Source organism: Chlorocebus sabaeus, chromosome 16 (assembly GCF_047675955.1).
Source record: "Chlorocebus sabaeus isolate Y175 chromosome 16, mChlSab1.0.hap1, whole genome shotgun sequence".
Taxonomy (NCBI): Eukaryota; Metazoa; Chordata; class Mammalia; order Primates; family Cercopithecidae; genus Chlorocebus; species Chlorocebus sabaeus.
In genome coordinates this window covers 50,820,856-50,848,803 of record NC_132919.1, presented here as the reverse complement: position 1 = coordinate 50,848,803, position 27,948 = coordinate 50,820,856, and the positions used below count along the sequence as shown (strand labels likewise).

Here is a 27,948-nt window from a genome sequence, read left to right as displayed (position 1 = left end):
TGCCCCGCGGGGCGTTCGGAAAGACGGAAAGTAAAACACTTTTTTGTATCCCGCCCCCTCTCCCGTCACGTGACCACGCGGGGCGGAAAGAGGAAATCCGAGGACCCGGCGACGCCCAGAACAGGTTGGCGGGGGCCTTGGGAAGGGGCGGGACAACGAGGCTGAGGAGGGACTGCGCCTGCGCTTGCCGCCCCCCCCGCCCGGCTCCTCCCCGCTTCCGGGTCTGTGTCTCTGAAATGAGAGTGGTCGGGGAGACTTAGGAACCTGGAACGGGAGACGGGCTTTGCGGAATTGCTAGGGAGGGTCATTTGGGCTTTTGCCAAATCCACCCGGATTGGAGGAGAATGGGACGGGAACCAAAGTCTCTTTGGGGAGAGGCTCTAGTTACCTTTTGTTAAAATAATGACGTCTTTATTGGCAGAGGCGTGGGCTCCGGGGCCCTGGGTGTGGGATTGTGAGCGCTGCCCGCTGTTTAAGGGGTGGACGCGGACTTAGAATGAGGCCGAGCGGGCAGTGCTGCTCTAAGTCCTCTGTCTGGGAAACCCGACATTTTTTTTCCCCCAATCTCGCAGTTACTAGAGGTCTTGGAATCCAGACTTCTTTGCTTTTGCCATTATCGTCATCAAAGTGGAAAATGCACACTTAAATATTGTTAAAACCTCGTGTAGGGCCGGGCGCCGTGGCTCAAGCCTGGAATCCCAGCACTTTAGGAGGACGAGGCTGGCGTATCACTTGAGCCCAGGAGTTGAAGATCAGCCTGGGCAACACGGCAAAACCCCATCTCTACAAAAAATGCCAAAAAATTAGCTGGGTGTAGTGGCATGCGCCTGTAGTCCCAGCTACTCTGAAGGCTGAGATGGGATGGTGGCTTGCGCACCGGAGGTGGAGGTTGCAGTGAGCCAGGATTGTGACATTGCACTCCATCCTGGACAACATAGTGAGACCCTATCTCTACAGGAAAAAAAAAACACAAAAAAACAAAAAACAATTCTGCCCAGTGGGATTGTGGACAAGGGAGATTCACGGATTTGTTGAATCATCTGTAGTCACTGTTTTTTTTGTTTTTTTTTTTGAGACAGAGTCTCACTCTATCGCCCAGGTTGGAGTGCAGTGGTACGATCTCGGCTCACTGCAAGCTCCGCCTCCCGGGTTCACGCCATTCTCCTGCCTCAGCCTCCCAAGTAGCTGGGACTACAGGCGCCCGCCACCACGCCCGGCTAATTTTTTGCATTTTTTAAAGTGGAGACGGGGTTTCACCGTGTTAGCCAGGATGGTCTCGATCTCCTGACCTCGTGATCCACCCGCCTCAGCCTCCCAAAGTGCTGGGATTACAGGTGTGAGCCACTGCACCCGGCCTTTTTTTTTTTTTTTTTTTTTTTTTGAGACGGAGTCTCGCTCTGTTGCCCAGGCTCCAGTGTGGTGGTAGGTGGTATGATCTCAGCTCATTGCACCCTCCACCCCTGGGTTCAAGCGCTTCTCCTATCTCAGCCTCCCAAGTAGCTGGGATGACAGGGGCTCGCCGCCACACCCAAGCTAATTTTTGTATTTTTAGTAGAGACAGGATTTTGCCATACTGGCCAGGCTGGTCTCGAATTCCTGACCTCAGTTTATCCACCTGCCTCGGCCTCCCAAAGCGCTGGGATTACAGGCGTGAGCCGCCGCGCCTAGCCTGTCTGTAGTCTGTGTAATACTATGAGTTTGGTTTTCTCAGAAGTAAAACTACAAAGATGCATAACATTCATCATTTGAATAATAGAACTATAATACACATTCTTAACCCCTAGGACCTCAGGATCCTCATTTGTCTTATTAAGGTGCTGATCTCAGGCCCCTTCAACAGTGGGGAGGGTGTCTAGTTATTCTCTGTACCTGGCACAGTGCCTGCCCCTAAAGGTGCTCAGGAAATCTTTGTGGCGTGAACAAATGGCTACTTGACAGCTGACCTTCTAGGTGTAGTATTCTAGGAAACCAATTGCTCTTAATGTAATGATAGTGGGTGTACTCAGCATTGAATAGAAAAGACTTAGATGAGCTAAATTTGGTGAGTTTTATTTTGAAATAATTTCAAATTTACACGAGAATTACAAGACTAGAACGAAGAACTTTTCTTCTGTGACTTTAACACTTTTTTTTTTTTTTTTTGAGATGATGTCTTCCTCTGTCACCCAGGCTGGAGTGCAGTTGCATGATCTCAGCTCACTGCAACCTCCGCCTCCTGCGTTCAAATGATTCTCATGCCTCAGCCTCCCAAGTAGCTGGGACTACAGGAATGCGCTACCACACCTGGCTAATTTTTGTGTCTTTGTTAGAGGCAGGGTTTCACCATGTTGACCAGGCTGGTCTCAAACTCCTGGCCTCATGTGATCCGCTTGCCTCAGCCTTCCAAAGTGCGGAGATTACAGGCGTGAGCCACGGCGCCTGGCTGGCTGACATTAACACTTTTGAAGCGTATAAGCCCATTTTTTTATAGTGTTGGGTCTCAGAACACAATACCCCAAAATGAAGGCCTCAGAAGCAACCCACAAAGCAAGTTTGTTTTTACCTTCTGCCCTCCTCTCCCTCAGGCCCATTCTCCCCCAAGGCTAGCCAGAGACCTTAGAATCCTCCTCCCCAAGGCGGGTGATAGAAAACAGAGTCCTTTGCCCCCAAAACCAGCCATAAAACCCTAAATATAGGCTGAGTGCGGTGGCTCACACCTATAATCCTGGCACTTTGGGAGGCCAAGGCAGGTGGATCACGAGGTCAGGAGCTCAAGATCATCCCGGCTAACACAGTGAAACCCGTCTCTACTAAAAATACAAAAAAAATTAGCTGGGCGAGGTGGCACTTGCCGGTAGTCCCAGCTACTCGGGAGGCTGAGGCAGGAGAACCGCTTGAACCCGGGAGGCAGAGGTTGCAGTGAGCTGAGATTGCACCACTGCTTTCCAGCCTGGGTGACAGAGTGAGACTCCATCTCAAAAATAAAAAACAAAACAAACAAACAAACAAGAAACCTAAATATATTACTCTTAACTTTCTCTCTACCTTTTGGTGTAAAAACTGGCCAGAAAGAAATGATCTGACCTACCTCATTTGACTATAGGCCATAAGACCCCATTCCAGAGAGGGTCCTGCCCCCCACCCAGAAGGAAGCAATGCCTGTTCCAAGAAGCCAAGAAGAATCTAGACAGGCCTTGCTGGGCCTCCCCACTCAGTCTATCAGCATTAGATCATACCTTTCCCCTATATCTTTGGGTCTTCCTTCTGAGGGCTCCCACATGTACATGTTACATAAATTTGTACACCTTTTTGACTATTACTCTGCCTTTTGCAAGTTGATTTTTTGCCACAAAACTTCAGAGGGCCGCTTGGCCCCTGCAGTAGAATGTCGCATAATTCAGATTTGTCTGATATTTCTTCATGATTAGATTCAGCTGATGCATTTTTGGCAGGAATACCACACAAGTGATTAACAGGAGAAAAGGCATACACATGTATTTGATCATAGTTTTGCTTTGTTTTGTTTTGTTTGAGACAAAACTCTGTCACCCAGACTGGAATGCAGTGACTCAACCATAGTTCACTGCAGCCTCAAACTCTTAGGCTCAAGCATTGATCATAGTTTTATTTACTTATTTATTTGTTTATTTATTTATTTTTTCAGACAGAGTCTTGCTCTGTCGCCTGGGCTGGAGTGCTGTGGAGATCTCGGCTCACTGCAGCCTCTGCTTCTCGGGTTCAAGCAATTCTCCTGCCTTAGCCTTCCTTGTAGCTGGGATTATAGGCGCCCGCCATCATGCCTGGCTAATTTTTGTATTTTAGTAGAGATGGAGTTTCACCATGTTGGCCAGGCTAGTCTCGAACTCCTGACCTCAAGTGATCTGCCTGCCTTGGCTCAAAAAAAAAAAAAAAAAAGAAAGAGACCGGGTGAGGTGGCTCACGCCTATAATCCCAACACTCTGGGAGGCCGAAGTGGGTGGATCACCTGAAGTGAGGAGTTCATGACCAGCCTGGCCAAGATGGTAACCCCATCTCTACTAAAAATACAAAAATTAGGCCGGGCGCGGTGGCTCAAGCCTGTAATCCCAGCACTTTGGGAGGCCGAGACGGGCGGATCACGAGGTCAGGAGATCAAGACCATCCTGGCTAACCCGGTGAAACCCCGTCTCTACTAAAAAATACAAAAATCTAGCCGGGCGAGGTGGCGGGCGCCTGTAGTCCCAGCTACTCGGGAGGCTGAGGCAGGAGAATCACTTCAACCTGGGGGGTGGTGGTTACAGTGACCCTGAGAACCTGCCACTGCACTCCAGCGTGGCAGACAGAGTGAGACTCCATCTCAAAAAGAAAGAAAAAAGTATAATCAGGCCGGGCGCGGTGGCTCAAGCCTGTAATCCTAGCACTTTGGGAGGCCGAAACGGGTGGATCACGAGGTCAGGAGATCGAGACCATCCTGGCTAACACGGTGAAACCCCGTCTCTACTAAAAAAAATACAAAAAAAAACCTAGCCGGGCGAGGTGGCGGGCGCCTGTAGTCCCAGCTACTCGGAAGGCTGAGGCGGAAGAATGGCGTAAACCCGGGAGGCGGAGCTTGCAGTGAGCTGAGATCCGGCTACTGCACTCCAGCCCGGGCGACAGAGCGAGACTCCGTCTCAAAAAAACAAAAAAAAACCAAAAGTATAATCATTATACCAGCAAACTCCTCCCTCGGTGAGAGTTGCATAGCCACCCCAGCATCCTCCCCACCCCTTTTTCCCCAGATCCACCAGAAAAACAGGAACATCTAGTGGGGACACTCCTTTAGTCCCCTCATGTTAGTGAGCACACACTCGTGTACACCAGCACTTCGTAATTTTTATCTCCCTCTGTTTTAGACAACGAATGTTTTCATAGCCTGTGCCACTTCTATAACCACCTGATGGGTTCCTGCAGCACAAACAAAATCAGTTCATGGAGAACATGGCTTACAGTCAAGAAAGAGTTTAATTGACACAAGGCTGGCCACACCACGTGGGAGTTGGTATTATTAGTCAGTCTCCTGGAAGGCTCAGAGATTAGAGGTCATTTAGATGTAATTTCGGGAAAGGGGTGGTGGCAGCTAGGCAATGGTGCTTGCTGCTGATTGGTTGAGGGTGCAACCTTAGGGGTGTGGCAAATGGTCCTCCTGCAGGCTGAGTCACCTCTGAGGGGGGGCCCGCAGGAGTGGTTGGTGGGGTCCATGTGGAGTTGGTGGTGTTAGACATGCAAAAAACCTGAAAAGATATCTCCAAAGGCCAATCTTAGATTCTGCAGTAGTGATGTTATCTGCAGGAGTAACTGGGGAAGTTGCCTAGCTTGTGACCTCTGGAATAATGGCTGGCAGTCTTCACAGAATTTGGGCTTCTCTGTGCTCCTAGCCTGGTGGTGTCTCATTAGCTTTACAAAAGTGGCTGCATTTTAGGGAAGGGCTATTTTCATTTAAACTATAAACTAAATGTCTCCCAAAGTTAGCTTGGCCCAACCCCGGGAATAATTAAGGGCAACTTAGCAGCCAAAGGCAAGAGGGGAATTGGCTAGATCAGATCTACCCCTTTCCCCTGCTGCCCTAATTCTCTCACTGATGCAATTTTTGCAAAGGACATCTTACTTCTCTATCAAACTATGACTCTGAGGAGATCTTTTTGCTCATTGTTGGACATTATGGGCTGTATAGTGTGTTCCTTGTTCTGAAGAAATAATGGTCAGCTTTCCAAATCTATGCACTGTCTCTTGTTCTGCTTTTTCATTTTTTTTTAAATTTAATTTTGCTTTTGTGAGCGTCTCACTCTGTCACCCAGGCTGGAGTGCAATGGTGCAATCATAGTTCACTGCAGCCTCGACCTTGCAGGCTCAAGCGATCCTCCTATCTCATCCTCCCAAGTAGTTCGGATTATAGGCATGCACCACCATACCCGGCTAATTTTTGTATTTTTAGTAGAGACAAGGTTGCCCTCAAACTCCTGAGCTCAAGTGATCTGCCCGCCTCAGCCTCCTCAAGTGCTGGGATTATAGGCATGAGCCACGGCACCCGGCCTTGTTCTGATTGTTTTGAAGCATTTGTAACTTCCAGCAGGTAAGCAAAGCCCAGTCCAGAGTCACTGTCTGTTCCTATCAAGGAACAGAGTTCCGTGGTACTGCCCCAGGGCTACCAGCATGAGTCTCACTTGCCAGCTATGATCAGGACCTTCCACGATGTGATCTGCACCATAGCCACAGGCAGTCTCTGTCTCTTTTGCTGACAAACAGAACGGTTCTTCCTGGCACTGTGTGCCTGAGAGGGTTCAAGAGGAAGTTGATAAAGAAAGTCAAATGCGGCAAGGCGCGGTGGCTCACGCCTGTAATCCCAGCACTTTGGGAGGCCAAGCTGGGTAGATCACCTGAGGTCAAGAGTTCGAAACCAGCCTGACCAACAGGGCGAAACCCTGTCTCTACTAAAAAAAATTATAAAAATTAGCCAGGCATGGTGGCAGGCGCCTGTAGTTCAACTACTCGTGAGGCTGAGGCAGGAGAATCTCTTGAAGCCAGGAGGCGGAGGTTGCAGTGAGCCAAAATTGCACCACTGAACTCCTGCATGACAGAGCAAGACTCTGTCTCAAAAAAACAAACAAACAAAAAAATTAGCTGGGTATGGTGGTAGGTGCAGCTACTTGGCAGGCTGAGGCAGGCAAATCGCTTGAACCCCTGAGGCTGGGATTGCAGTGAGCTGAGATCATGCTGAGATGGAGTTGTTCCCTTGACCCCTTTGGTTCCCTGGTTGGGAACTGGAGTGACTCGTTTTACTCAGCCTGTCACTGGCCGTTCCTCAAGAGAGGGAGCATGGGAGCAAGCAAGTGCAGCAACAGGATGGAACAAACCAGCCCATCGCTCCTCTCTGGTGGGAGCAGGCTCTGTGCAGAGCCCGCAGCAGCATCCAAGCCTGTGCCTCTCGGCACCCGGGTTCTTGTCTGGCATCCAGGAAGAATCAGGTCACACAAACAGATTGAAGGGTAGTGTATGCTGAGGATTTTATTGGGTGATAGCTCTTAGAGGGATGGGAGTTGGAAAGGGGATGGTATGGGAAGAAGGCGATCTTTCCCTGAAGTTGCACCGTTTGAAGTTAGCTGCTTCTGTCTGTATCCTCTGACTCACAGTTGCTGCTTCTCTGCTCACTGCTCAGCAGCTTGTATCCCTGACCATCAGCCCCAGGGAGAGGCCCCATAAATATGGGGTCATATCTATGATGGGACACCAGCCCTACCAGGCAGGCAACAGAGCAAGACTCTGTCTCAAAAAAAGTAAAAAAAAAAAAAAATGGCCCAAGTGCGGTGGCTCATGCCTGTAATCCCAGCACTTTGGGAGGCTGAAGCGGGTGGATCACGAGGTCAGGAGATCGAGACCATCCTGGCTACCATGGTGAAACCCCGTCTCTACTAAAAATACAAAAACATTAGCCGGCATGGTGGCAGGCACCTGTAGTCTCAGCTACTCGGGAGGCTAAGGCAGGAGAATGGTGTGAACCCGGGAGGCGGAGCTTGCAGTGAGCCAAGATCACGCCACTGCACTCCAGCCTAGGTGACAGAGCGAGACTCCATCTCAAAATAAATAAATAAATAAATAAATAAATAAATAAATAGTTGAAGGCAGCCAGATGTGGTGGTACACACCTGTAGTCCCTTGGGAGACTGAGGCAAGGGGAATCACTTGAGTCCAGGAGTTTGAGGCTGCAGTGGGCTATGATCCCACCAGTGCACTCCAGCCTTGGTGACAGAGTGAGACCTTGTACAGCCACATGCCACATACACACATTTGGGTCAATGACAAAGCACGTATACACAGTGGCCCAAAAGATTATATGACACTGTATTTTTTACTATTGACCATTTTTTACCATTTTCTCTCCTATGTTTGCTTATGTTCAGATATACAGATACCATTGTGCTACAGTTGCTTCCAGTGTTCTGTACAGCCACACGTGGTGCAGGTTGATAGCCTGCGAACAATAGGCTCCACCATACAGCACCAGGGCTGCAGTAGGCTGTACCATCTAGGTTTGTGTAAGTACACAGTGATGTTCACACAACGACGAAATCACCTAACTGCATTTCTGAGAACACATCTCTGTTATCGTTTGAATGCATGTCTACAATTGTAACAGAGATCATAGAGCCCACAAAGCTAAAAAATGTACTGTGTACTCATTTATAAACCCCTGTTTTATGGGATTGGAAGGAATGGGTTACATAGAGATTGGAATGGAACAATACTTCTCCACATAGCTTTTTATTTTATTTTATTTTATTTTATTTTATTTATTTTAGACTGAGTCTCTCTCTGTTGCCCAGGCTGGAGTACGGTGGTGCAAGCTCAGCTCACTGCAACCTCTGCCTCCCGGGTTCAGGCGATTCTCATGCCTCAGCCTCCCAAGTAGCTGGGATCACAGGTGCTTGCCATCATGCCTGGCTAATTTTTGTATTTTTAGTAGAGATGGGGTTTCACCAGGTTGGCCAGGCTGGTCTTGAACTCCTGACCTCAAGTGACCCACCTGCCTCAGCCTTCCAAAATGCTGGAATTGCAGGTGTGAACCACTGCACCCAGCCTAATTTTGTATTTTCAGTAGAGATGGAATTTCGCCATGTTGGCCAGGCTGGTCTCAAACTCCTGATCTCAGGTGATCTGCCCACCTTGGCCTCCCAAAGTGATGGGATTACAGGCATGAGCCACCGTGCACGGACTTTTTATTTATTTATTTATTTATTTTTATTTTTATTTTTATTTTTTTGAGACGGAGCCTCGCTCTGTCGCCCAGGCTGGAGTGCAGTGGCCGGATCTCAGCTCACTGCAAGCTCCGCCTCCTGGGTTTATGCTGTTCTCCTGCCTCAGCCTCCCGAGTAGCTGGGACTACAGGCGCCTGCCACCTCACCCGGCTAGTTTTTTTTTGTATTTTTTAGTAGAGGCGGGGTTTCACCGGGTTAGCCAGGATGGTCTCGATCTCCTGACCTTGTGATCCGCCCGTCTTGGCCTCCCAAAGTGCTGGGATTACAGGCTTGACCCACCGCGCCCGGCCTGACTTTTTATTTTTTTTAGAGACAGAGCCTCCCTCCGTCATCCATGCTGGAGTTCTGTGATGCTCTGATAGCTCACTGCAGCCTCGAACTCCTGGGCTCCAGCTATCCTCCCACCTCAGCCACCCAAGTAGCTGTTACTACATGTATTTCTAGCCTGCCAAATTTTTTTCTTTTTTGTAAAATCAGGCTGTTGCTTTGTTCTCAGGCTGGTCCTGAACTCCTGGCCTCAAGCAGTCCTCCCACCTTGGCCTCCCAAAGCACTGGGATTACAGGTGTGAGCCACCATTCAGGGCCACACATAGCTTTTTAATTTTTTTTGTTTGTTTGTTTGAGATGGAGTTTCACTCTTGTTGCCTAGGCTGGAGTGCAATGGCACGATCTCGGCTCACTGAAACTTCTGCCTCTCGGGTTCAAGTGATTCTCCTGCCTCAGCCCCCCAAGTCGCTGGGATTACAGGCATGCGCCACCATGCCCGGCTAATTTTGTATTTTTAGTAGAGACGGGGTTTCTCCATGTTGGTCAGGCTAGTCTTGATCTCCCGGCCTTAGGTGATCCACCTGCCTCAGCCTCCCAAAGTGCTGTGATTACAGGCATGAGCCACTGCGCCCGGCCGTGGTTTGTTTCTGTTTGTTTGTTTGTTTTTAATACATGAATGCGTATTATATCAATTATTTATTTATTTATTTATTTTGAGATGGCATCTTGCTCTATCACCCAGGCTGGAGTGCAGTGGCACGATTTCGTCTCACTGCAACCTCCACCTCCTGGGTTCAAGCAATTCTCCTGCTCCAGCCTCCTGAGTAACTGGGATTACAGGCGCATGCCACCAGCTAATTTTTGTATTTTTAGTAGAGATGGGGTTTCACCATGTTGGTCAGGCTGGTCTGAAACTCTTGACCTCGTGATCCACCTGCCTCGGCCTCCCAAAGTGCTGGGATTATAGGCATGAGCCACCATGCCTGGCAAAAATTTTTTTTTAATTTTAAAACACTGCCCGCTGGAATTAGTCTTCAAGATGCTGTTGGTCTCATATATCTGCTAATCTCTGTTTTGCAGTGTATTTGATTTATCAGGAAACTTCAAAATCCATCTCAACTGTTTGGTTATAGGAGCCCATGATGCTGCCCAAACCTGGGACCTATTACTTCCCCTGGGAGGTCAGTGCAGGCCAAGTTCCTGATGGGGGCACACTGAGAACATTTGGCAGGTGAGAATGGTTTTTTTAATTTTTTTCAGTGGTGGGGGTGATGGTTAAATGTCTTTCTCTACCCCCCCCAAAAAAATAGTTAGGGCTGGGCGCGGTGGCTCATGCCTGTAATCTCAGCACTTTGGGAGGCCGAGGTGGGTGGGTGAATCACCTGAGGTCGGGAGTTTGAGACCAGCCTGACCAACATGGAGAAACCATGTCTCTACTAAAAATACAAAATTAGCCTGGCATGGTGGCGTGTGCCTATAATCCCAGCTACTCGGGAGGCTGAGGCAGGAGAATTGCTTGAACCTGGGAGGTGGAGGTTGCAGCAAGCTGAGATTGTGCTATTGCACTCCAGCTTGGGCAACAAGAACAAAACTCCATCTCAAAAATAAAAAATAAAAATAAATAACTATATACACACACACATATATACACACACATATATATACACTGAAAAAATTAATATTCACTGTAAAAAGTGTAGATAGTCCATAAAAGTATAGAGAGGAAGGAAAAGTCACCCATAATCCCATTGCCCAGACAACCACTGCTAACCTTTGGTGATTATCCTCATGTGCTCTTCCATGTGTATGTGTTTGTATATGTGGGTGGGTATAGAGACACCTGATATACATATATACATATATACTTTGTCAGTTATTTATCAGTTATATATTGCTGTGTAACAAATTACCCACACACACAATTTTAGTTTTTCATAGAAACAGGGTCTCCCTATATTCTCAAGGTTGGTGTCAAACTCCTGGGCTCAAGTGATCCTCCTGACTCAGCCTTCCAAAGTGCTGTGCTCAGCCACTGTGCTCGGCCTCCCCCAAATTTAAAATAATTATTGTCTCATAGTTACTATGGGTCAGGAATTTGGGAGTAGTTTAACTGTTTGGATCTGGCTCAGGGTCGCTCATGGGAGTGGCATCCAGATGTTGGCCAGGGCTGCAGTTATCTGGAGGCTTGACTGGGGCCAGGACTTCTACTTCCAAGGTGGCTTGTTCACGTTTGGCAAAGTAGTGCTGGCTCTTGGCAAGATAACTCAGTTCCTGACAATGTGGATTTCTCTGTAGTTCTGTGTGAGGGTCCTCGTAACACAGCAGTTTCTGCCAGAAGCAGTGACCAAGAGAAAGAGCAGAATGAAAACCACAATGTCTTTCATGACTTAGCTTCCAAAGTCAGTCTCCGTCATTTCTGCAGTATCCTACTGATTACACAGGTCAGCCTTACTCAGCATCGTAGACGATGCACAAGGATGTAAATATTAGAGGGTGAGAATCACAGGGGACCATCTTAGAGACATGTGTACATACATAGAGAAGTATTTTAACCTAGGCCAGGTGTGGTGGCTCACGCCTGTAATCCCAGCACTTTGGGAGGCTGAGGCAGGCGGATCACCTGAGGTCAGGAGTTTGAGAACAGCCTGGCCAAAATGGCAAAACCCCGTCTCTACTAAAAATACAAAAATTAGCCGGGCTTGGTGGTGGGTGCCTATAATCCCAACTACTCAGGAGGCTGAGGCAGGAGAATCGCTTGAACCCAGGAGGTGGAGGTTGCATTGAGCTGAGATTGCACCACTGCACTCCAGCCTGGGGGACAAGGTGAGACTCTGTCTCGAAAAAAAAAAAGAGAAAGTAGTATTTTAACCTAGGCCAGGTGCGGTGGTTCATGTCTGTAATCCCAACACTTTGGGAGGCCAAAGTTGGTGGATCACCTGAGGTCAGAAGTTCAAAACCAGCCTGGCCAACATGGTGAAACCCCATCTCTACAAAAAATACCAAAATTAGCCAGGCATGGTGGCAGGCGCCTGTAATCCCAGCTATTTGGGAGGCTGAGGCAGGAGAATTGCTTGAACCCATAAGGCAGAGGTGGCAGTGAGCCAAGATCACGTTCCAGCTTGGGTGACAAGAGTGAAATTTGGTCTCAAAAAAAAAAAAAAGTATTTTGACCTAGTTAAAGGCTGGGTGTGGAGGCTCACATCTGTGATCCTAGCACTTTGAGAGGCTGAGGTGGGAGGATTGGTTGAGTCCAGGAGTTTGAGACAAGCCTGGGCAACAGGGTGAAACCCTGTCTCTACAAAATATACAAAAAATTAGCCAGGCATGGCAGTGTGCGCCTGTAGCCTCAGCTACTGGGGAGGCTGAGGTAGGAGGATCACCTGAACCTGGGAGGTCTAGGCTGCAGTGAGCCGAGATTGCACCATTGCACTCCATCCTGGATGACAGAGTGAGATCCTGCCTCAAAAAAAAAAAGAAAGAAAAGAAAAAAAAGAAGAAAGCAGTGTTTTAACCTAGATGAGATCCTATTGTATTACTGTACTGTAGCATTTATTTACTTAGCTGTGTATGGTAGACCTAGTTCCATGTCAGACATGTAGATCTCCATCATCATTTTGAATAGTTCCATTTTGTTTCACTGTGGTGATATGGCATCATTTACTTAGCCAAATCTTTTTTTTTTTTTTTTTTTTTGAGATGGAGTCTCGCTCTGTCGCCCAGGCTGGAGTGCAGTGGTGTGATCTCGGCTCACTGCAACTTCTGCCTCCTGGGTTCAAGTGATTCTCCTGCCTCAGCCTCCTGAGTAGCTGGTATTATAGGCACCTGCCACCACATCCGGCTAATTTTTTTTATTTTTTAGTAGAAATGGTATTTCACCATCTTGACCAGGCTGGTCTTGAACTCCTGACCTCGTAATCCACCCGCCTTGGCCCCCCAAAGTGCTGGGATTACAGGCATGAGCCACCGCGCCCAGCCTACTTAGCCAATACTTTATTGATTTTTTTTTTTTTTTTTTTTTGAGACAGAGTCTCGCTCTGTTGCCCAGGCTTGAGTGCAGTGGCATGATCTTGGCTCACTGCAAGCTCCACCTCCCGGGTTCACACCATTCTCCTGCCTCAGCTTCCCGAGTAGCTGGGACTATAGGCGCCTGCCACCACACCTGGCTATTTTTTTTGTATTTTTTTTTTTTTTAGTAGAGACAGGGTTTCACCATGTTGGCCAGGATGGTCTCCATCTCCCGACCTCATGATCTGCCCACCTCAGCTTCCCAAAGTGCTGGGATTACAGGTGTGAGCCACTGCGCCCAGCCTTTTTTTTTTTTTTTTCTTTTTTTTTAATTGAGATGGAGTCTTGCTCTGTCGCCAGGCTGGAGTACAGTTGCTCAAGTTTGGCTCACTGCAACCTCCAACTCCCTGGTTCAAGCGATTCTTCTGTCTCAGCCTCCCAAGCGATTCTCCTGTCTCAGCCTCCCAAGTAGCTGGGCTTACAGGTGCGCACCACCACACCCAGCTAATTTTTGTATTTTTTTTTTTTTTGAGACGGAGTCTTGCTCTGTCGCCCAGGCTGGAGTGCAGTGGCTGGATCTCAGCTCACTGCAAGCTCCGCCTCCCGGGTTTATGCCATTCGCCTGCCTCAGCCTCCCGAGTAGCTGGGACTACAGGCGCCCACCACCTCGCCCGGCTAGTTTTTTGTATTTTTTTTTTTTTTTTTTTTTTTTTTTTTTGAGACGGAGTCTCGCTCTGTCGCCCAGGCTGGAGTGCAGTTACCGGATCTGCTCACTGCTCACTGCAAGCTCCGCCTCCCGGGTTCACGCCATTCTCCTGCCTCAGCCTCCCGAGTAGCTGGGACTACAGACGCCCGCCACCTCGCCCGGCTAGTTTTCTGTATTTTTAGTAGAGACGGGGTTTCACCGGGTTAGCCAGGATGGTCTCGATCTCCTGATCTCGTGATCCGCCCGTCTCGGCCTCCCAAAGTGCTGGGATTACAGGCTTGAGCCACCGCGCCCGGCCAGTTTTTTGTATTTTTTAGTAGAGACGAGGTTTCACTGTGTTAGCCAGGATGGTCTCGATCTCCTGACCTCGTGATCCGCCCGTCTCGGCCTCCCAAAGTGCTGGGATTACAGGCTTGAGCTACCGCGCCTGGCCATTTTTGTATTTTTTTATGTAGAGATGGGATTTCATCATGTTGGCCAGGATGGTCTCCATCTCTTGACCTTGTGATCTGCCTGCCTCAGCCTCCCAAAGTGCTAGCATTACAGGCGTGAGCCACCATGCCCGGCTTTATTGATTTTCTTTTTTTTTTTTTTTTTTTTTTTTTTTTTTTTTTTTTTTTTTTTTTGAGACAGAGTCTCGCTCTGTCGCCCAGGCTGGAGTGCAGTGGCGCAATCTCAGCTCACTGCAAGCTCCGCCTCCCGGGTTCATGCCATTCTCCTGCCTCAGCCTCCCGAGTAGCTGGGACTACAGGCGCCCGCCACCGTGCCCGGCTAATTTTTTCTATTTTTAGTAGAGACGGGGTTTCAGCATGGTCTCGATCTCCTGACCTTGTGATCCGCCCGCCTCGGCCTCCCAAAGTGCTGGGATTACCAGCATGAGCCACTGCGCCCAGCTAGATATTAATATGGTAGGGGAAACATCTTGATCTCTACTTCACAACATGCAAAAAAAAATTTACACTGTGTCATAGATTACAAGCTAAAGCTGCACTGTCTCCAGAAAACCAGAAAATATCTTTACAACCTTGAGTAGGCAAAGTTTTTTTTTTTTTTTTTTTTTTTTAAATAGCGTTTATAGCCCATATTGAAAAAGAAAAGATGGCCAGGCACAGTGGCTCATGAGTGTAATCCCAGCACTTTGGGAGGCTGAGGCAGGTGGATCGCTTGAGCCCAGGAGTTTGAGACCAGCGTGGACAACATAGCAAAACCCCATCTGTACAAAAAGTTAAAAAATTAGCCAGGTGTAGGCTGGGCGCAGTGGCTCATGCTTGTAATCCCAGCACTTTTGGAGGCCGAGGCGGGCGGATCACAAGGAGATCGAGACCATCCTGGCTAACATGGTGAAACCCCATCTCTGCTAAAAATAGAAAAAAATTAGCAGGGCGTGGTGGCGGGCACCTGTAGTCCCAGCTACTCAGGAGGCTGAGACAGGAGAATGACATGAACCCAGGAGGCGGAGCTTGCAGTGAGCTGAGATAGTGCCACTGCACTCCAGCCTGGGCAACAGAGCGAGACTCCATCTCAAAAAAAAAAAAAAAAAATTAGCCAGGTGTGGTGGCAAGTACCTGTAGTCCCAGCTACTCAGGAGGCTGAGATGGGAGGATTGCTTGAGCAGCCTGGAAGGTCAAGGCTGCAGCCTGGGATACAGAAAAAAAAAAAAGAAAGAAAGAAAGAAAGGAAAAAAAAGATTTCTTCGACAAGACATAGAAAGCAAAAGTCATAAAAGAAAAAAAAAAAGGTCGGGTGTGGTGGCTCATGCCTGTAATCCCAGTACTTTGGGAGGTTGAGGTGGGTGGATCACTAGAGGTCAGGAGTTGGATACCAGCCTGGACAACATTGTAAAACCCCTTCCCTACTGAAAATACAAAAATTAGCCAGGCCTGGTGGCAGGCACCTGTAACCCCAGCTACTCAAGAGGCTGAGGCACAAGAATTGCTTGAACCTGGGAGGTGGAGGTTGCAGTAAGCCAAGGTTGCACGACTGCACTCCAGCCTGGGCAACAGAGCGAGACTCCATCTCAAAAAAAAAAAAAAAGAAAGAAAGAAAAAAATGAATAAACAATGAATAAACTGATCATCAACAAAATTAAAAGCTTCTGCTTATCAAAATATAACATTAAGAAAATTAAAGGCAAGGGGATGAAAATTAAAAGGAATTCCTTCGCATTCTACAATGTAGACTGAAAATTCTTTTTCTGGTTTGTTGCTGCAATTTGCATTTCTCTGATGAGACTGAGGCTGAACACTTTTCTGTAGATTTCTTGGCCGTGCAAACCTTTTGCACGTGGTGGTGATTCTACATATGGATGGAAATTATTGCATTTCCTCTGCCTTCCAGGTTGTGCCTCTATGACATGATCCAGTCCAGAGTAACACTGATGGCTCAGCACGGATCCGATCAACACCAGGTTCTTGTCTGTACCAAGTTGGTGGAGCCCTTCCACGCCCAGGTGGGCTCCCTGTACATTGTCCTCGGGGAGCTCCAGCACCAGCAGGGTGAGCTGTGGCCTCACACCCCCTTTCTCCTCCTGGGGCCTGAGCTGGGGCAGTCTTTGGGGCAGTCAGTGAGGAATGGGCTCATCACCCGACAGCAGTGTTTCATCAGGGTTAATGTTTCTTCCAAATCAGCCCACAAGTTCAAGGACTCTTGAGGATTCAATTCAGAGTGGACTGGCCACATGGTGCCAACTCAAAGACAGGGTGGCTGGTCAGGAGTTCGAGACCAGCCTAGCCAACATGGCGAAACCCCGTCCCTACTAAAAGTACAAAACTTAGCTGGGCATGGTGGCATGTGCCTGTAGTCCCAGCTACTCAGGAGACTGAGACAGGAGAATCACTTGAACCAGGGAGGTAGAGGTTGCAGTGAGCCAAGAGAACCAGGGAGGTAGAGGTTGCAGTGAGCCAGGCTAGTTCAAGACTAGCCTGGAAAATGTAGCAAGCACCTGCCTCTACAAAATAGTAATAAATAAATGGAAATAAAACAATAAACCTTCCTGTGCCAGGCCCAAAGTCCTGTGGGGACACAAAGTTTGATCAGATGTGAATCCTGCCCTGTGGCCAGACTGACGGTTCTGAGGACAGGTGAGAGGTCACCTTTCAGAGATGTTTGCATAAGAACTAGCTGAGAAGACCGACAGGTGAAGACGTGCTGGGCTGCGATAAAACCCACAGACCTGACACCTGCTGGCGCCATCCAAAGGCCCGAGGGCCCCCCGTTCTGGAGCTAAGGTGTGGGGCACAGCCTTTCCCAGGCCTACTCCCGAGGCGCTTGGAGCACACCCAGGCCGAAGGGCACTGGACCACAGCAAGCATCTACCCACAAGCCCTCACCATGCCTCCTCTGCCTTCTGCTTTTCTCTCACCGCACCCCTGCACCTTGCCGTCAGAAACCTTCCTGTGTGGCTGGGCTCAGGGGCTCAGTAATCTAGCATGTTCAGAGGCTGGGGTAGGAGGATCACTTGAACCCAGGATTTTGAGACCAACTTGGGCGACGCAGAGAGACTCCATCTCTACAAAAATGAAAATATTAGCGGGGTGTGGTGGCTTGTGCTTGTAGTCCCAGCTACTTGGAAGCCTGAGGCAGGAGGATGGCTTGAGGCAGGAGTTCGATGCTGCAGTGAGCTCTGATCATGCCACTGCACTCCAACCTGGGTGACAAAATGAGACCCTGTTTCTAAAGAAAAAGAAAAGAGGCTGGGCACAGTAGCTCATGCTTGTAATCCCAGAACTTTTGGGACGCTGAGGCAGGTGGATTTCTTGAGTCCAGCAGTTCAAGACCAGCTGGACAGCCAGCCGCAGTGGCTCACACCTGTAATCTCAGCACTTTGGGAGGCCGAGGTGGGTGGATCACTTGAAGTCAGGAGTTTGAGACCGGCCTGACCAACATGGTGAAACCCCGTCTCTAAAAAAATACAAAATTAGCTGAGCGTGGTGACACACGCCTGTAGTCCCAGCTACTCGGGAGGCTGAGGCAGGAGAATCGCTTGAACCCGGGAGGCAAAGGTTGCAGTGAGCTGAGATCACGCCATTGCACTCCAGCCTGGGCGACAAGAGCAAAACTCCATCTCAAAAAAAAAAAAAAATAATAACCAGCCTGGGTAACATGGTGAAACCCCGTCTCTACAAAAAATACAAAAATTAGCAGGGTGTATTGTTGCACACAAGCCTATAGTCCCAGCTACTGGGGAACTTGAGGTGGGAGGATCACTTGAGCCAGGGAGGTGGAGATTGCAGTGAACTGAGACTGTACCACTGTACTCCAGCCTGGGGGACAGAGTGAGACCCTGTCAAAAAAAAAAAAAAAAAGAAAGAAAAAGAAAGACGAAAGAAAAGAAAGAGAAAAGAGAAGAGAAAGGGAGGGAGGGAAACCTTCTTGTGTGTCCCCTGTGCACCTCCCTCTTCGAGCATCCTTATGGCTCCGGGACTTGCCCAAACCTTCCTCCCCAAACCACACACCCACAGAGTCTGGAGCAGGGCCCGAGTTTCCCCAGCTCCTCAGGTGTGTCAGCATCTCACAACCCTCCCTGTCTCCCTCCTGTCAACCAGTTCCACCAGCAAGCACCTCTGCCCCAATTCCACCTCCCGCGCCTGCTGCCGCACCTTGGACTTGTTTTCCTGAAATTGCATGCCATCCGCTCTCCCTTCTACTTCTGCTGCGTCCCTCTTGCCCTTTCAGGACCTGTGGACTCAGGACTGCTGGACTTTCTTCCCCACCTCTTTTCCCCGCTGGGCCTCACTACCATTTCAGCCACTTTCCTGGCAGCTTCACTCCTGCCGAGACCCCAGCCTCCACCCTCCTGGTCCTGCCAACTGTTGAGTGCAGAAAGATCACAGAGCTCCAAGGATTCGGAGCTCAATGATTTCAGGGGCTCACTGAGGTTTCCCTGCTCTGCCTAGAAACCCTTCCTGTGTCCTGGCCACATCCGCCTCCCAGGCGCCACCACAGCTAGTCCAGAAATTCCCTTGCCTCGTAAGAACTCACTTCCTCTCCTCCCCTGTCCCTCCCAGCTTATTGCTTTATGTCCCAGCTAGAATTGAGGCCACAGGCAGCCGTTCTTCCTCCTACAGTCAGACACTGAAATGGCCACCGTTAGCGCCTTCCTCTAGTCTAAGAGGAAGCAGGGTCCCTCCTACCTAAAGGGTTACCACAGTTCTTCCCTCTCCACATATAAGGCGCTCAAGCCTCCTCTATATGGAAATAATAGTCTCAACGACAAGAAGTCATCATCTACACTAGAGTCCGACCTGCCTGCCCATGACCTTCCCTCCCTTTGCAGACAAACCTAAAAGAACATCTGTGCTCCATATAACGCCTTCCTGTCCCCAGGCCTCACCCCACTGCATTCTGACTGCTTTTTATAGCCCAGGCCCTTCTTTACTCCATGTTCTTTATCTTTTTTTTTTTTTTTTGAGACAGTCTCTCGCTCTGTCACCCAGGCTGGGAGTACAGTGGCATGATCTCCGCTCACTGCAACCTCTGCTTCCCAGGTTCAAGTGAGTTTCCTGCCTCAGCCTCCCGAATAGCTGGGATTACAGGAGTGTGCCACCACACCCAGCTAATTTTTGTATTAGTAGAGACAGGGTTTCACTGTGTTGGCCAGGCTGGTCTTGAGCTCCTGACCTCAGGTGATCTGCCCACCTCAGCCTCCCAGAGTGCTGGGATTACAGACATGAGCCACTGTGCCTGTCCTTTTTTTTTGAGACAAGAGTCTTGCTCTGTTGCCCAGGCTGGAGTGCAGTGGCACAATCTTGGCTCACTGCAATATCCACCTCCCTGGTTCAAATGATTATCATGCCTCAGTCTCCCAAGTAGTTGGGATTACAGGTGTGTGCCACAATGCCTGGGTAACTTTTGTATTTTTAGTAGAGACAGGGTTTTGGCATGTTGGCCAGGCTGGTCTTGAACTCCTGGCCTCAAGTGATCCACCTGTCTTGCCCTCCCAAAGTGTTGGGATTATAGTATTGGGAGCCACCGCACCCGGCCCCGATTCCTCTCTAACCTGTGCAGGCTCTGCTGCTCAGCACCAGGCTAACAGAAGCTGAGACACGCAGGCAACCTCATGTTTCAAATGAGTTCATTGTCTAAGGGTAGCCTGTGTAGACAGCTGGAATCTAGGCAGGATGACACCTTGGATTCTGCCCTCAGGCTGTGCTATAAATGACCTAGACTAGAGGAAAGGACAGGCACAGCCTTTATCTCAAAACAGCATAAAAAGAAGACAGTGGGCTGGGCGCGGTGGCTCAAGCCTGTAATCCCAGCACTTTGGGAGGCCGAGACGGGCGGATCACGAGGTCAGGAGATCGAGACCATCCTGGCTAACACGATGAAACCCCGTCTCTACTAAAAAATACAAAAAACTAGCCGGGCGAGGTGGCGGGCGCCTGTAGTCCCAGCTACTCGGGAGGCTGAGGCAGGAGAATGGCGTAAACCCGGGAGGCGGAGCTTGCAGTGAGCTGAGATCCGGCCACTGCACTCCAGCCTGGGCGACAGAGCTAGACTCCATCTCAAAAAAAAAAAAAAAAAAGGAAGACAGTGTAATGGCCTAGAACGTTGAATCTATTTATTTATTTTGAGAGGGAGTCTCACTCTGTCGCCCAGGCTGGAGTGCAGTGGCTTGATCTCAGCTCACTGCAACCTCTGCCTCCCAGGTTCAAGTGATTCTCCTGCCTCAGTCTCCTGAGTAGCTGGGTTTACAGGTGCCAGCCACCACGCCTGGCTAATTTTGGTATTTTTAGTAGAGATGGGGTTTTGCCATGTTGGCCAGGCTGGTCACGAACTCCTGACCTCAGGCGATCTGCCCGTCTCAGAAATCTATTTATTAAAATGCTCAGAGAGCAGAAAGAGCATGAGTGCAAAAATTTTTTTTATTTTATTTTTCCCTTGCAAGCTGTGACTGGAGAAAATAGAAAAAAAAAAAAGCTAGGCACAGTGGCTCACACCTATAATTCTCGCATGTTGGGAGGCCGAGGCGGGCAGATCACTTGATCCCAGGAGTTTGAGACCAGCCTGGGCAACATGGCGAGACCCCATCTCTACAAGAAATACAAAAATTAGCCAGGTGTGGTGGTGCGTGCCTGTAATCCCAGCTCCTGAGGAAGATGAGATGATCACCTGAGCCTGGGAGGTGGAGGCTATACTGAGCCATGATTGACCCACTGCACTCTAGCCCAAGTGACAGAGCAACACCCTGTCTCAAAAAAAGAAATTTTTTTTTAGGTGGAGTCTCGCTGTCTCTCCCAGGCTGGAGTGCAGTGGTGTGATCTTGGCTCACTGCAACCTCCACCTCCTGGGTTCAAGCGATTCTCCTGCCTCAGCCTCACGAGTAGCTGGGACTATAGGCATGCACCACTACACGTGGCCAATTTTTGTATTTTTAGTAGAGATGGGGTTTCGTCATGTTGGCCAGGCTGGTCTGTAACTCCTGACCTCAAGTGTTCCACATGCCTCGGCCTCCCAAAGTGCTAGGATTACAGGTGTGAGCCAGTTCATCTGGCAAAAGAAAGAAAATGTTTAAAAAGTCTCTTATGGCAAATCCCAGATGTCTTTCCTGTTTGGTGCTACCTGAACACTGGCAAGCCTTTCCATTATGGATCAGGTCACCATCGCATCTGCTAGACCCCCTCGTCCACGGTGGGATGACCTGTCCCTATAAAGCCAAACTTACCAGAAGCTCAGTCCCTTGGATTTTTAAAATATGGGTGTCTCTTTTCCCCTGGTTTCTGATGACATTGCGTCCCAAGGTGCCAAGGGGGCCTTTCCTCAGACCAGAGGGCTTTTCTGGCCACCTGCTAAGTTCCAGACACGGACCTGCTGTGCATGGCAGGCCCACGGTTCTAGGCCCAAGTACGAAATTGCCTTAGGCCCATATGCCGTTGTTATTGTCCACGCAGCTTGCTGCCAAAACCCAGGACTGAGCTGTCGAGGGAACAGCTGGAATGCACTTTGGAGGACGTTATTGACACGCCGCTCAGTCACCTCAGTCACCGCTAGTTCCCTGGTGTTTGTCTTGCAGACGGAGGCTCCCTGGTGAAGGCGCGCGTGCTGACTTGTGTGGAGGGGATGAACCTGCCCTTGTTGGAACAAGCCATCCGGGAGCAGAGGCTGTACCAGCAGGAGCGGGGCGGCGGCCAGTAGGAAACAGCAGCCCAGCAACACCCCCACCTGCTTCCAAGGCCAAACCCTCTGGAGCTGCGGGAGCCCCGGAGAGCGCAGACGCCTCCCCAGTGACGGCCTTGTCTGGAGCCGAAAGCAGAGGGGCGGATGGTGAATCCATCCCCTTCCCCTACTTTGTGATTAGCTCATCAATGAGAACCCAGAAAGCATGCCATAAATCCGACAGCCCCACCCGGGGAGACTGCAGGTGGCTGAGCTCGGGTGCCAGACCGTGCTTGGTGTGGGGCCATGGAGGGTTCCAGAAGGTCCTAGTGAATAAAGGCCCAAGGGGCGTGCCCTCGATGTGTGCTCGTGGTGCAGCGCCGGCGGGGGCCAGGAGGGGGAGCTGCAACCGGGGCTGTGGGCTGCAGCCTCTCAGGGCTTCTGGTGAATTCTGGGCCTGGGGCCTCAGGGGAGGGTGTCAGAGGCCCAGAGGCCGGGGTGGGGGGTCCAGGTCGGGGGCCCAGGATGCAGGGGTCTGCACCTGGTCAGGCTCTGCCTTCTGAGGAGACTGAGCGTCGTCACACGGGCTGGGCCAGGCTGAGCCGGGCCGAGGCCGTGGGCCCTGACTGTGCAGCCTAGGGCAGGACTGTGACTTCAAGGCCCTCCCGACCCCTGACCTCTGCCCCCAGTGGCCCTGGCCCCTGGGCAGCCCTTCCTGGCCACCTTGTGCCCCTAGAGCCTGGGCCTGGCCGGGCTGGGCGGGGACCCGGGCGGGAGAGGGTGGTCTTGTTCTCTAAGGCCAGGCACAAGTGAGAGGCCTGGGGGTCCAGGCTGGGCTGGGCGAGGGGTGGCCTCTGACTCCCTGGGGGGCTGGGCTGGGCTGGTTGAAGGGTGTCCCCTGACCCCCTGGGGGATCTGGTTGGGCTGGGCAGGGGACTGGGTGGGAGAGTGTGGGTCCTGCCCTCAGAAGCCAGGCATAGGCGAGAAGCCTGGGGGTCCTGGCTGAGCTGGGCTGGGTGAGGGGTGGCCCCCGACCCCCTGGGGGTTTGGGCTGGACTGGGCGAGGGGCAGTCTCTGACCCCCAGCCAGGTTCCCAGGCAGGATGAGCTGGGGTCGGGGTGGCTGGGCCGCAGGCCTTGGGAGCTAGGCAGCCTGGGTGGGGTGGGGCTGGGCAGGGCGCCACATGGAGGCTGGAGGAGCAATAGGGGTGCTGGGTGTGGGGCACAAATGGCCCAGCGCCTTCTGTTTCCCAGGCAGCTCCGTGGCCATGGATGTGTTCCAGAAGGTAGAGAAGATCGGAGAGGGCACCTACGGGGTGGTGTACAAGGCCAAGAACAGGGAGACAGGGCAGCTGGTGGCCCTGAAGAAGATCAGACTGGATTTGTGAGTGCTGGGACCGCCCCTGAGTTACCCGCCCTGGGCCATCACAACCTGGGCGCTCCCTGATCCGTTCCCTCCTTCCTGGAGTCCACACTTAACTCCTCCGGGTGCTGCCCGGCAGCCCTTACCCATCCTTCCCCCAGCTCGCTGTCTTCTGACCAGCCTTTGCCGGGGCCCTGCTCTGTGGAGCTTGGTGGGTGACATGCCAAGGAGCACAGGTCTCCATTGCTGGGGCCTGGGTAATTCTGTGGGGATAAGGAACGCAGAAGCCAATCCCCCTGGCTGGAAGTGCCCTTCTTGGCCCAAGTCTCTGCCCGTGGGTGTGCCCTTGTTTCTTGCAGGGAGATGGAGGGCGTCCCAAGCACTGCCATCAGGGAGATCTCCCTGCTCAAGGAACTGAAGCACCCCAACATCGTCCAGTGAGTTGAGGATGGAGGCGGGGAAGCTGGGATGGCGAAGGTAGCATCCTGACTGCCATCTTCCTGCCAGGCTGCTGGACGTGGTGCACAACGAGAGGAAGCTTTATCTGGTGTTTGAGTTCCTCAGCCAGGACCTGAAGAAGTACATGGACTCCACCCCAGACTCGGAGCTCCCCCTGCACCTCATCAAGGTAAGGAGGGAAGGGCGGGGAAGGAGAGGTGACACCCCATCCCTGTCATCCCTGTCCACGCAGCGCCTCCACTCAGCTGCCTCCACCTCGCACTCATTTCTCCAGAGCTACCTCTTCCAGTTGCTGCAGGGGGTGAGTTTCTGCCACTCACATCGGGTCATCCACCGAGACCTGAAGCCCCAGAATCTGCTCATCAATGAGTTGGGTGCCATCAAGCTGGCTGACTTCGGCCTGGCTCGAGCCTTCGGGGTGCCCCTGCGCACCTACACCCACGAGGTATTGTGAGACAAAGAGGAGAGAGGGGCAACAGGAGGAGTGTCACCCATGCACTCAGCCACCCTGAGTGATGCTGTTTCCTTGCCCTGCAGGTGGTGACACTGTGGTATCGCGCCCCCGAGATTCTCTTGGGCAGCAAGTTCTATACCACAGCTGTGGATATCTGGAGCATTGGTTGCATCTTTGCAGAGATGGTAGAGAGAGGGGCACACATGGCCACAGGGTGCCACAGGCAGGGTCCTCCTGGTTGGGTGGGGCCCACTGATGCTTCCATTAGAGGTGGATTAAAGAGTGTTTGAGGCATGGTGGCTCACGCCTGTAATCCCAGCACTTTGGGAAGCCGAGATGGGAGGATTGCTTGAGCCCAGGAGTTTGAGACCAGCCTGGGCAACATAGCAAATCCCCAGCATTTAAAAAAATATAAAAATTAGCTGGGTGTGGTGGTGCATGCTTATAGTCCTGAGGCAGGAGGATTGCTTGAGCCTGTGCTTGAGGCTGCAGTGAGCTGTGATTGCACCACTGCACTCTAGCCTGGGCTATAGAGCAAGACTCCATCTCTGTTTTTTAAAAAAAGTTGTTTAGTACTGGCTAAAGGACTGAGGAAGGTAGCCTTCTTCCAAAAAAGGCCAGAATTCTTTGCACAACCATGGGAAAGATATCTTGACAGGCCTCTCCCTGGGTCTGGCCACTTATCTGGTATTGGATTCTGCACAACGAAGTGGCAGACCTCACACCTTCTCTTCTTCCCCATTTCAGGTGACTCGAAAAGCCCTGTTTCCTGGTGACTCTGAGATTGACCAGCTCTTTCGTATCTTTCGTATGCTGGGGACACCCAGCGAAGCCACATGGCCCGGGGTCACCCAGCTGCCTGACTATAAGGGCAACTTCCCTAAGTGGACCAGGAAGGGACTGGGAGAGATCGTGCCCAGTCTGGAGCCAGAGGGCAGGGACCTGCTCATGGTAGGCGCATGTGGGCTCCAGCTGCTGCTCCGACTGCAATGTCCCCTCATCAGCCAGCTTCCTACATAACCCTGGCACTTTCCGAGTCCAAGGCCAAAGTCTCTTTCCTGACCCTTGTACACAACTGGCTTGTCCTTGTCCTTGGGTGTACTGATTGCTCAGCCTGGAAGCCTACCCCGCGAGAAGTGCAGTATTTCTCTTCCCTGTGGAAGTGGCCTCATTGAGTTAGTTCTGTCTTTCTGCTGTGTGACATGCCCTTTTGCCCTAGTTGCCTTGTGTGTTTGGTTATTCTACTTTGTGGACATTACTGCTCCATCTAAGCTGTATGCCTCCCCAGGCCGGGGCCATACCTTCTTCGCCCAGGCTGGAGTGCAGTGGCCAGATCTCGGCTCACTGCAAGCTCCGCCTCCCAGGTTTACGCCATTCTCCTGCCTCAGCCTCCCGCCCGAGTAGCTGGGACTACAGGTGCCCGCCACCACGCCCGGCTAGTTTTTTTGTATTTTTTTTTAGTAGAAACGGAGTTTCACCGTGTTACCCAGGATGGTCTCGATCTCCTGACCTCGTGATCCGCTCGTCTCGGCCTCCCAAAGTGCTGGGATTACAGACTTGAGCCACCGCGCCCGGCCCTTTTTTTTTTTTGAGATGGAGTTTCGCTCTTGTTGCCCAGGCTGGAGTGCAATGGCGTGATCTCAGCTCACTGCAACCTCCACCTCCTGTGTTCAAGTCATTCTTCTGCCTCAGGCTCCCGAGTAACTGGGGCTACAGGTGCCTGTCACCACGCCCAGGTGATTTTTGTATTATTATTATTTTTTTTAGTAGAGACAGGGTTCCACCATGTTGGCCAGACTACTCTCGAACTCCTGACCTCAGGTGATCTGCCCACCTCAGCTTCCTAAAGTGCTGGGATTACAAGCGTGAGCCACTCACTGTGCCCAGCTGGGGCCACTCATTCTACCACCTGGGTGTTCCCCCTGTGACTCCTACAGTGGTCAATCTTCAGAACAGGCTGTCCCCTGCTGCCTGGGCCCATGCCACAGTTCTCACTCACCACTCCTGTTGGTGTCTTGAGCTGTGTACCAGACTGGACTGCCCAGGAAGTCTCTGGCAGAGCCGTGCTTTCTTTTTTTTTTTTTTTTTTTGTGACAGGGTCTCAATCTGTCACCCAGGCTGGAGTGCAGTGGTATGACCATGACTCACTGCAGCCTTGACCTCCTAGGCACAAGCAATCCTCCCATCTCAGCCTCCTGAGTAGGTGGGACCACAGGTACATGCCACTATGCCTGGCTACCTTTTGTATTTTTTTGTAGAGACAGTGTTTCACCATGTTGCCCAGGCTGGTCTCGAACTCCTGAGCTCAGTGGATCCTCTTGCCTCAGCTTCCTGAGTAGCTGAGACTATAGGGGTGCACCACCATGCTCAGCTAATTTTATTTTTGTAGAAATGGGGGTCTTACTATGTTGCTCAGACTGGTCTCAAACTCCTGGGCTCAAGTGATCCTCCTGCTTTGGCCTGTCAAAGTGGGGGATCACAGGTGTGAGCCACTGCACCTGTCCCCTGTCCATTCTTGCCCACAAAGTCTTGGAGCCACATTTCTTTCCTTAATCTGGTGTTGAGTGAGAGGAAGGCGGGTCAGTATTTTCGTCTTCAGGCTGTGTGTCCAGCTCTCCAGAAGTCTCTGCGTATTGTCTACCCGCCCAATGGGAGCAGGACAGCATGGACTCCAGCCAAGGCCCCGAGCCCTCTGTCTGGGCTGCTCCACCACGGGGGGTCCTTCCACATCCTGCCTGGGTCTAGGGACTCTAGGGCAGAGGACTGGACAGGTTTGGCCTCTTGGAGTGTCAGTCCCTGTGCCCCCCACTCAGGGTTTCTCCCTGGACAGCTTCAGTCCCCTGCTTCCTGATACGTGGGGTTCTGTAGTCTTCCCGACTAGAAGCAGGCTGGGACCTGGGACCCTCCCCGAGAAGGGGAGTGACTCAGCTTCAGTGGCCTGAGGAGACCTGGGTGACTCATTAGGACGGTCCAGATTCCAGGAGTGTCCAGAACTGGCTGGAGAGCCAGGAGGTCGTGGTTTCGTGCGGTTCTGGGTTTGAGGGCAGCCAATTTGGGGCTCAGGCCCTTGATCTGGGACCTGGGAGGGGGATTTCTCACCCCACCCTGGCTGCACCCAGACCACATCCTCTTGCTCCTTTCTTCCCAGCAACTCCTGCAGTATGACCCCAGCCGGCGGATCACAGCCAAGACTGCCCTGGCCCACCCATACTTCTCGTCCCCCGAGCCCTCTCCGGCCGCCCGCCAGTATGTGCTGCAGCGATTCTGCCGTTGAGAACATCAAGACCACACTCAGATCCTCTCTCGAGCAGCTGCTGCCCCAGCTGCCTCCTACCCATTGCTGAGAGAGGACGCATCTGGGGAGAGCAGAGCGCTAAGGAATTTGGCATCAGCCTGCAGAGGGCTGAGTCTAGGTTAGTCCTGCCCACAGGTTAGGGAGATCCTGTGTGTTTTTTGGGTTTGATGGTGCCGTTTCAAAATAGAGGCATGGTTGCTCCATGCACGAGGGGTCCCCAGGCACTGGAACAACATGTGCCAAGTTGAAGGCAGGGGGCCTGCCAGAGCTGGGTGTAGGTGTGCAAGCCCTCACCTGCCCCGCCTGCAGGGCCAGACCCTGAGGAAATGGCGCCCCCTGCTGGTCTTTTTGGATTTAAAATGTTTGGGGGAAGAGTTGAGTTCCAGTTAAGAGTCCCAAGTTAAACAGGAGGGAAGTGAGGGAGAGGAGAGAGGGCATTCCCCGGATCCCAGGAGAGCTGGGCTGTGACTGCACTAAAGAGTCCTTCCTTCACCTGAGATATGCTGCTTTTGGTTCGTTTCTGGCCTGACAACAAGAAATAAATGTGATATGTTCCTGA

General features: G+C 51.2%; 2 protein-coding genes across 9 annotated transcripts; both read left to right on the top strand.

Moving 5' to 3' along the window:
• The first annotated feature begins 15 nt into the window (after positions 1-15).
• Positions 16-22,179, top strand: TEN1 (TEN1 subunit of CST complex). 2 transcript variants are annotated; one of them, XM_037993796.2, is made up of 5 exons: positions 16-124; positions 7,893-8,027; positions 10,148-10,245; positions 16,063-16,220; positions 21,737-22,179. In XM_037993796.2, the coding sequence occupies exons 3-5, from the start codon at positions 10,154-10,156 to the stop codon at positions 21,856-21,858; spliced, it is 372 nt and encodes a 123-aa protein (XP_037849724.1). In that variant the 5' UTR covers positions 16-124; positions 7,893-8,027; positions 10,148-10,153; the 3' UTR covers positions 21,859-22,179. The 2 variants fall into 2 exon arrangements, with proteins under 2 accessions (XP_037849724.1, XP_037849725.1); XM_037993797.2 differs by lacking the exon at positions 7,893-8,027.
• Positions 21,976-27,948, top strand: CDK3 (cyclin dependent kinase 3). Of its 7 annotated transcripts, none has more exons than XM_073005019.1 (9): positions 21,976-22,084; positions 23,073-23,202; positions 23,541-23,618; positions 23,689-23,809; positions 23,915-24,085; positions 24,178-24,279; positions 24,842-25,045; positions 25,713-25,830; positions 27,243-27,948. In XM_073005019.1, the coding sequence occupies exons 2-9, from the start codon at positions 23,087-23,089 to the stop codon at positions 27,257-27,259; spliced, it is 927 nt and encodes a 308-aa protein (XP_072861120.1). In that variant the 5' UTR covers positions 21,976-22,084; positions 23,073-23,086; the 3' UTR covers positions 27,260-27,948. The 7 variants fall into 7 exon arrangements, with proteins under 7 accessions (XP_072861120.1, XP_072861116.1, XP_072861114.1 ...); XM_073005015.1 differs by having other exon boundaries at positions 22,029-22,263; positions 23,930-24,085; XM_073005013.1 differs by having other exon boundaries at positions 22,029-22,263.

Bases quoted from the DNA above. Each gene is read 5' to 3' on its own strand.
- TEN1 (XM_037993797.2), top strand. From the start codon at position 10,154: ATGATGCTGCCCAAACCTGGGACCTATTACTTCCCCTGGGAGGTCAGT. The intron at 10,246-16,062 runs GTGAGAATGGTT...TCTGCCTTCCAG, and splicing joins ACACTGAGAACATTTGGCAG to GTTGTGCCTCTATGACATGA. The intron at 16,221-21,736 runs GTGAGCTGTGGC...TTTGTCTTGCAG, and splicing joins GGAGCTCCAGCACCAGCAGG to ACGGAGGCTCCCTGGTGAAG.
- CDK3 (XM_073005013.1), top strand. From the start codon at position 22,029: ATGAGAACCCAGAAAGCATGCCATAAATCCGACAGCCCCACCCGGGGA. The intron at 23,203-23,540 runs GTGAGTGCTGGG...TGTTTCTTGCAG, and splicing joins AAGAAGATCAGACTGGATTT to GGAGATGGAGGGCGTCCCAA. The intron at 23,619-23,688 runs GTGAGTTGAGGA...TCTTCCTGCCAG, and splicing joins AAGCACCCCAACATCGTCCA to GCTGCTGGACGTGGTGCACA.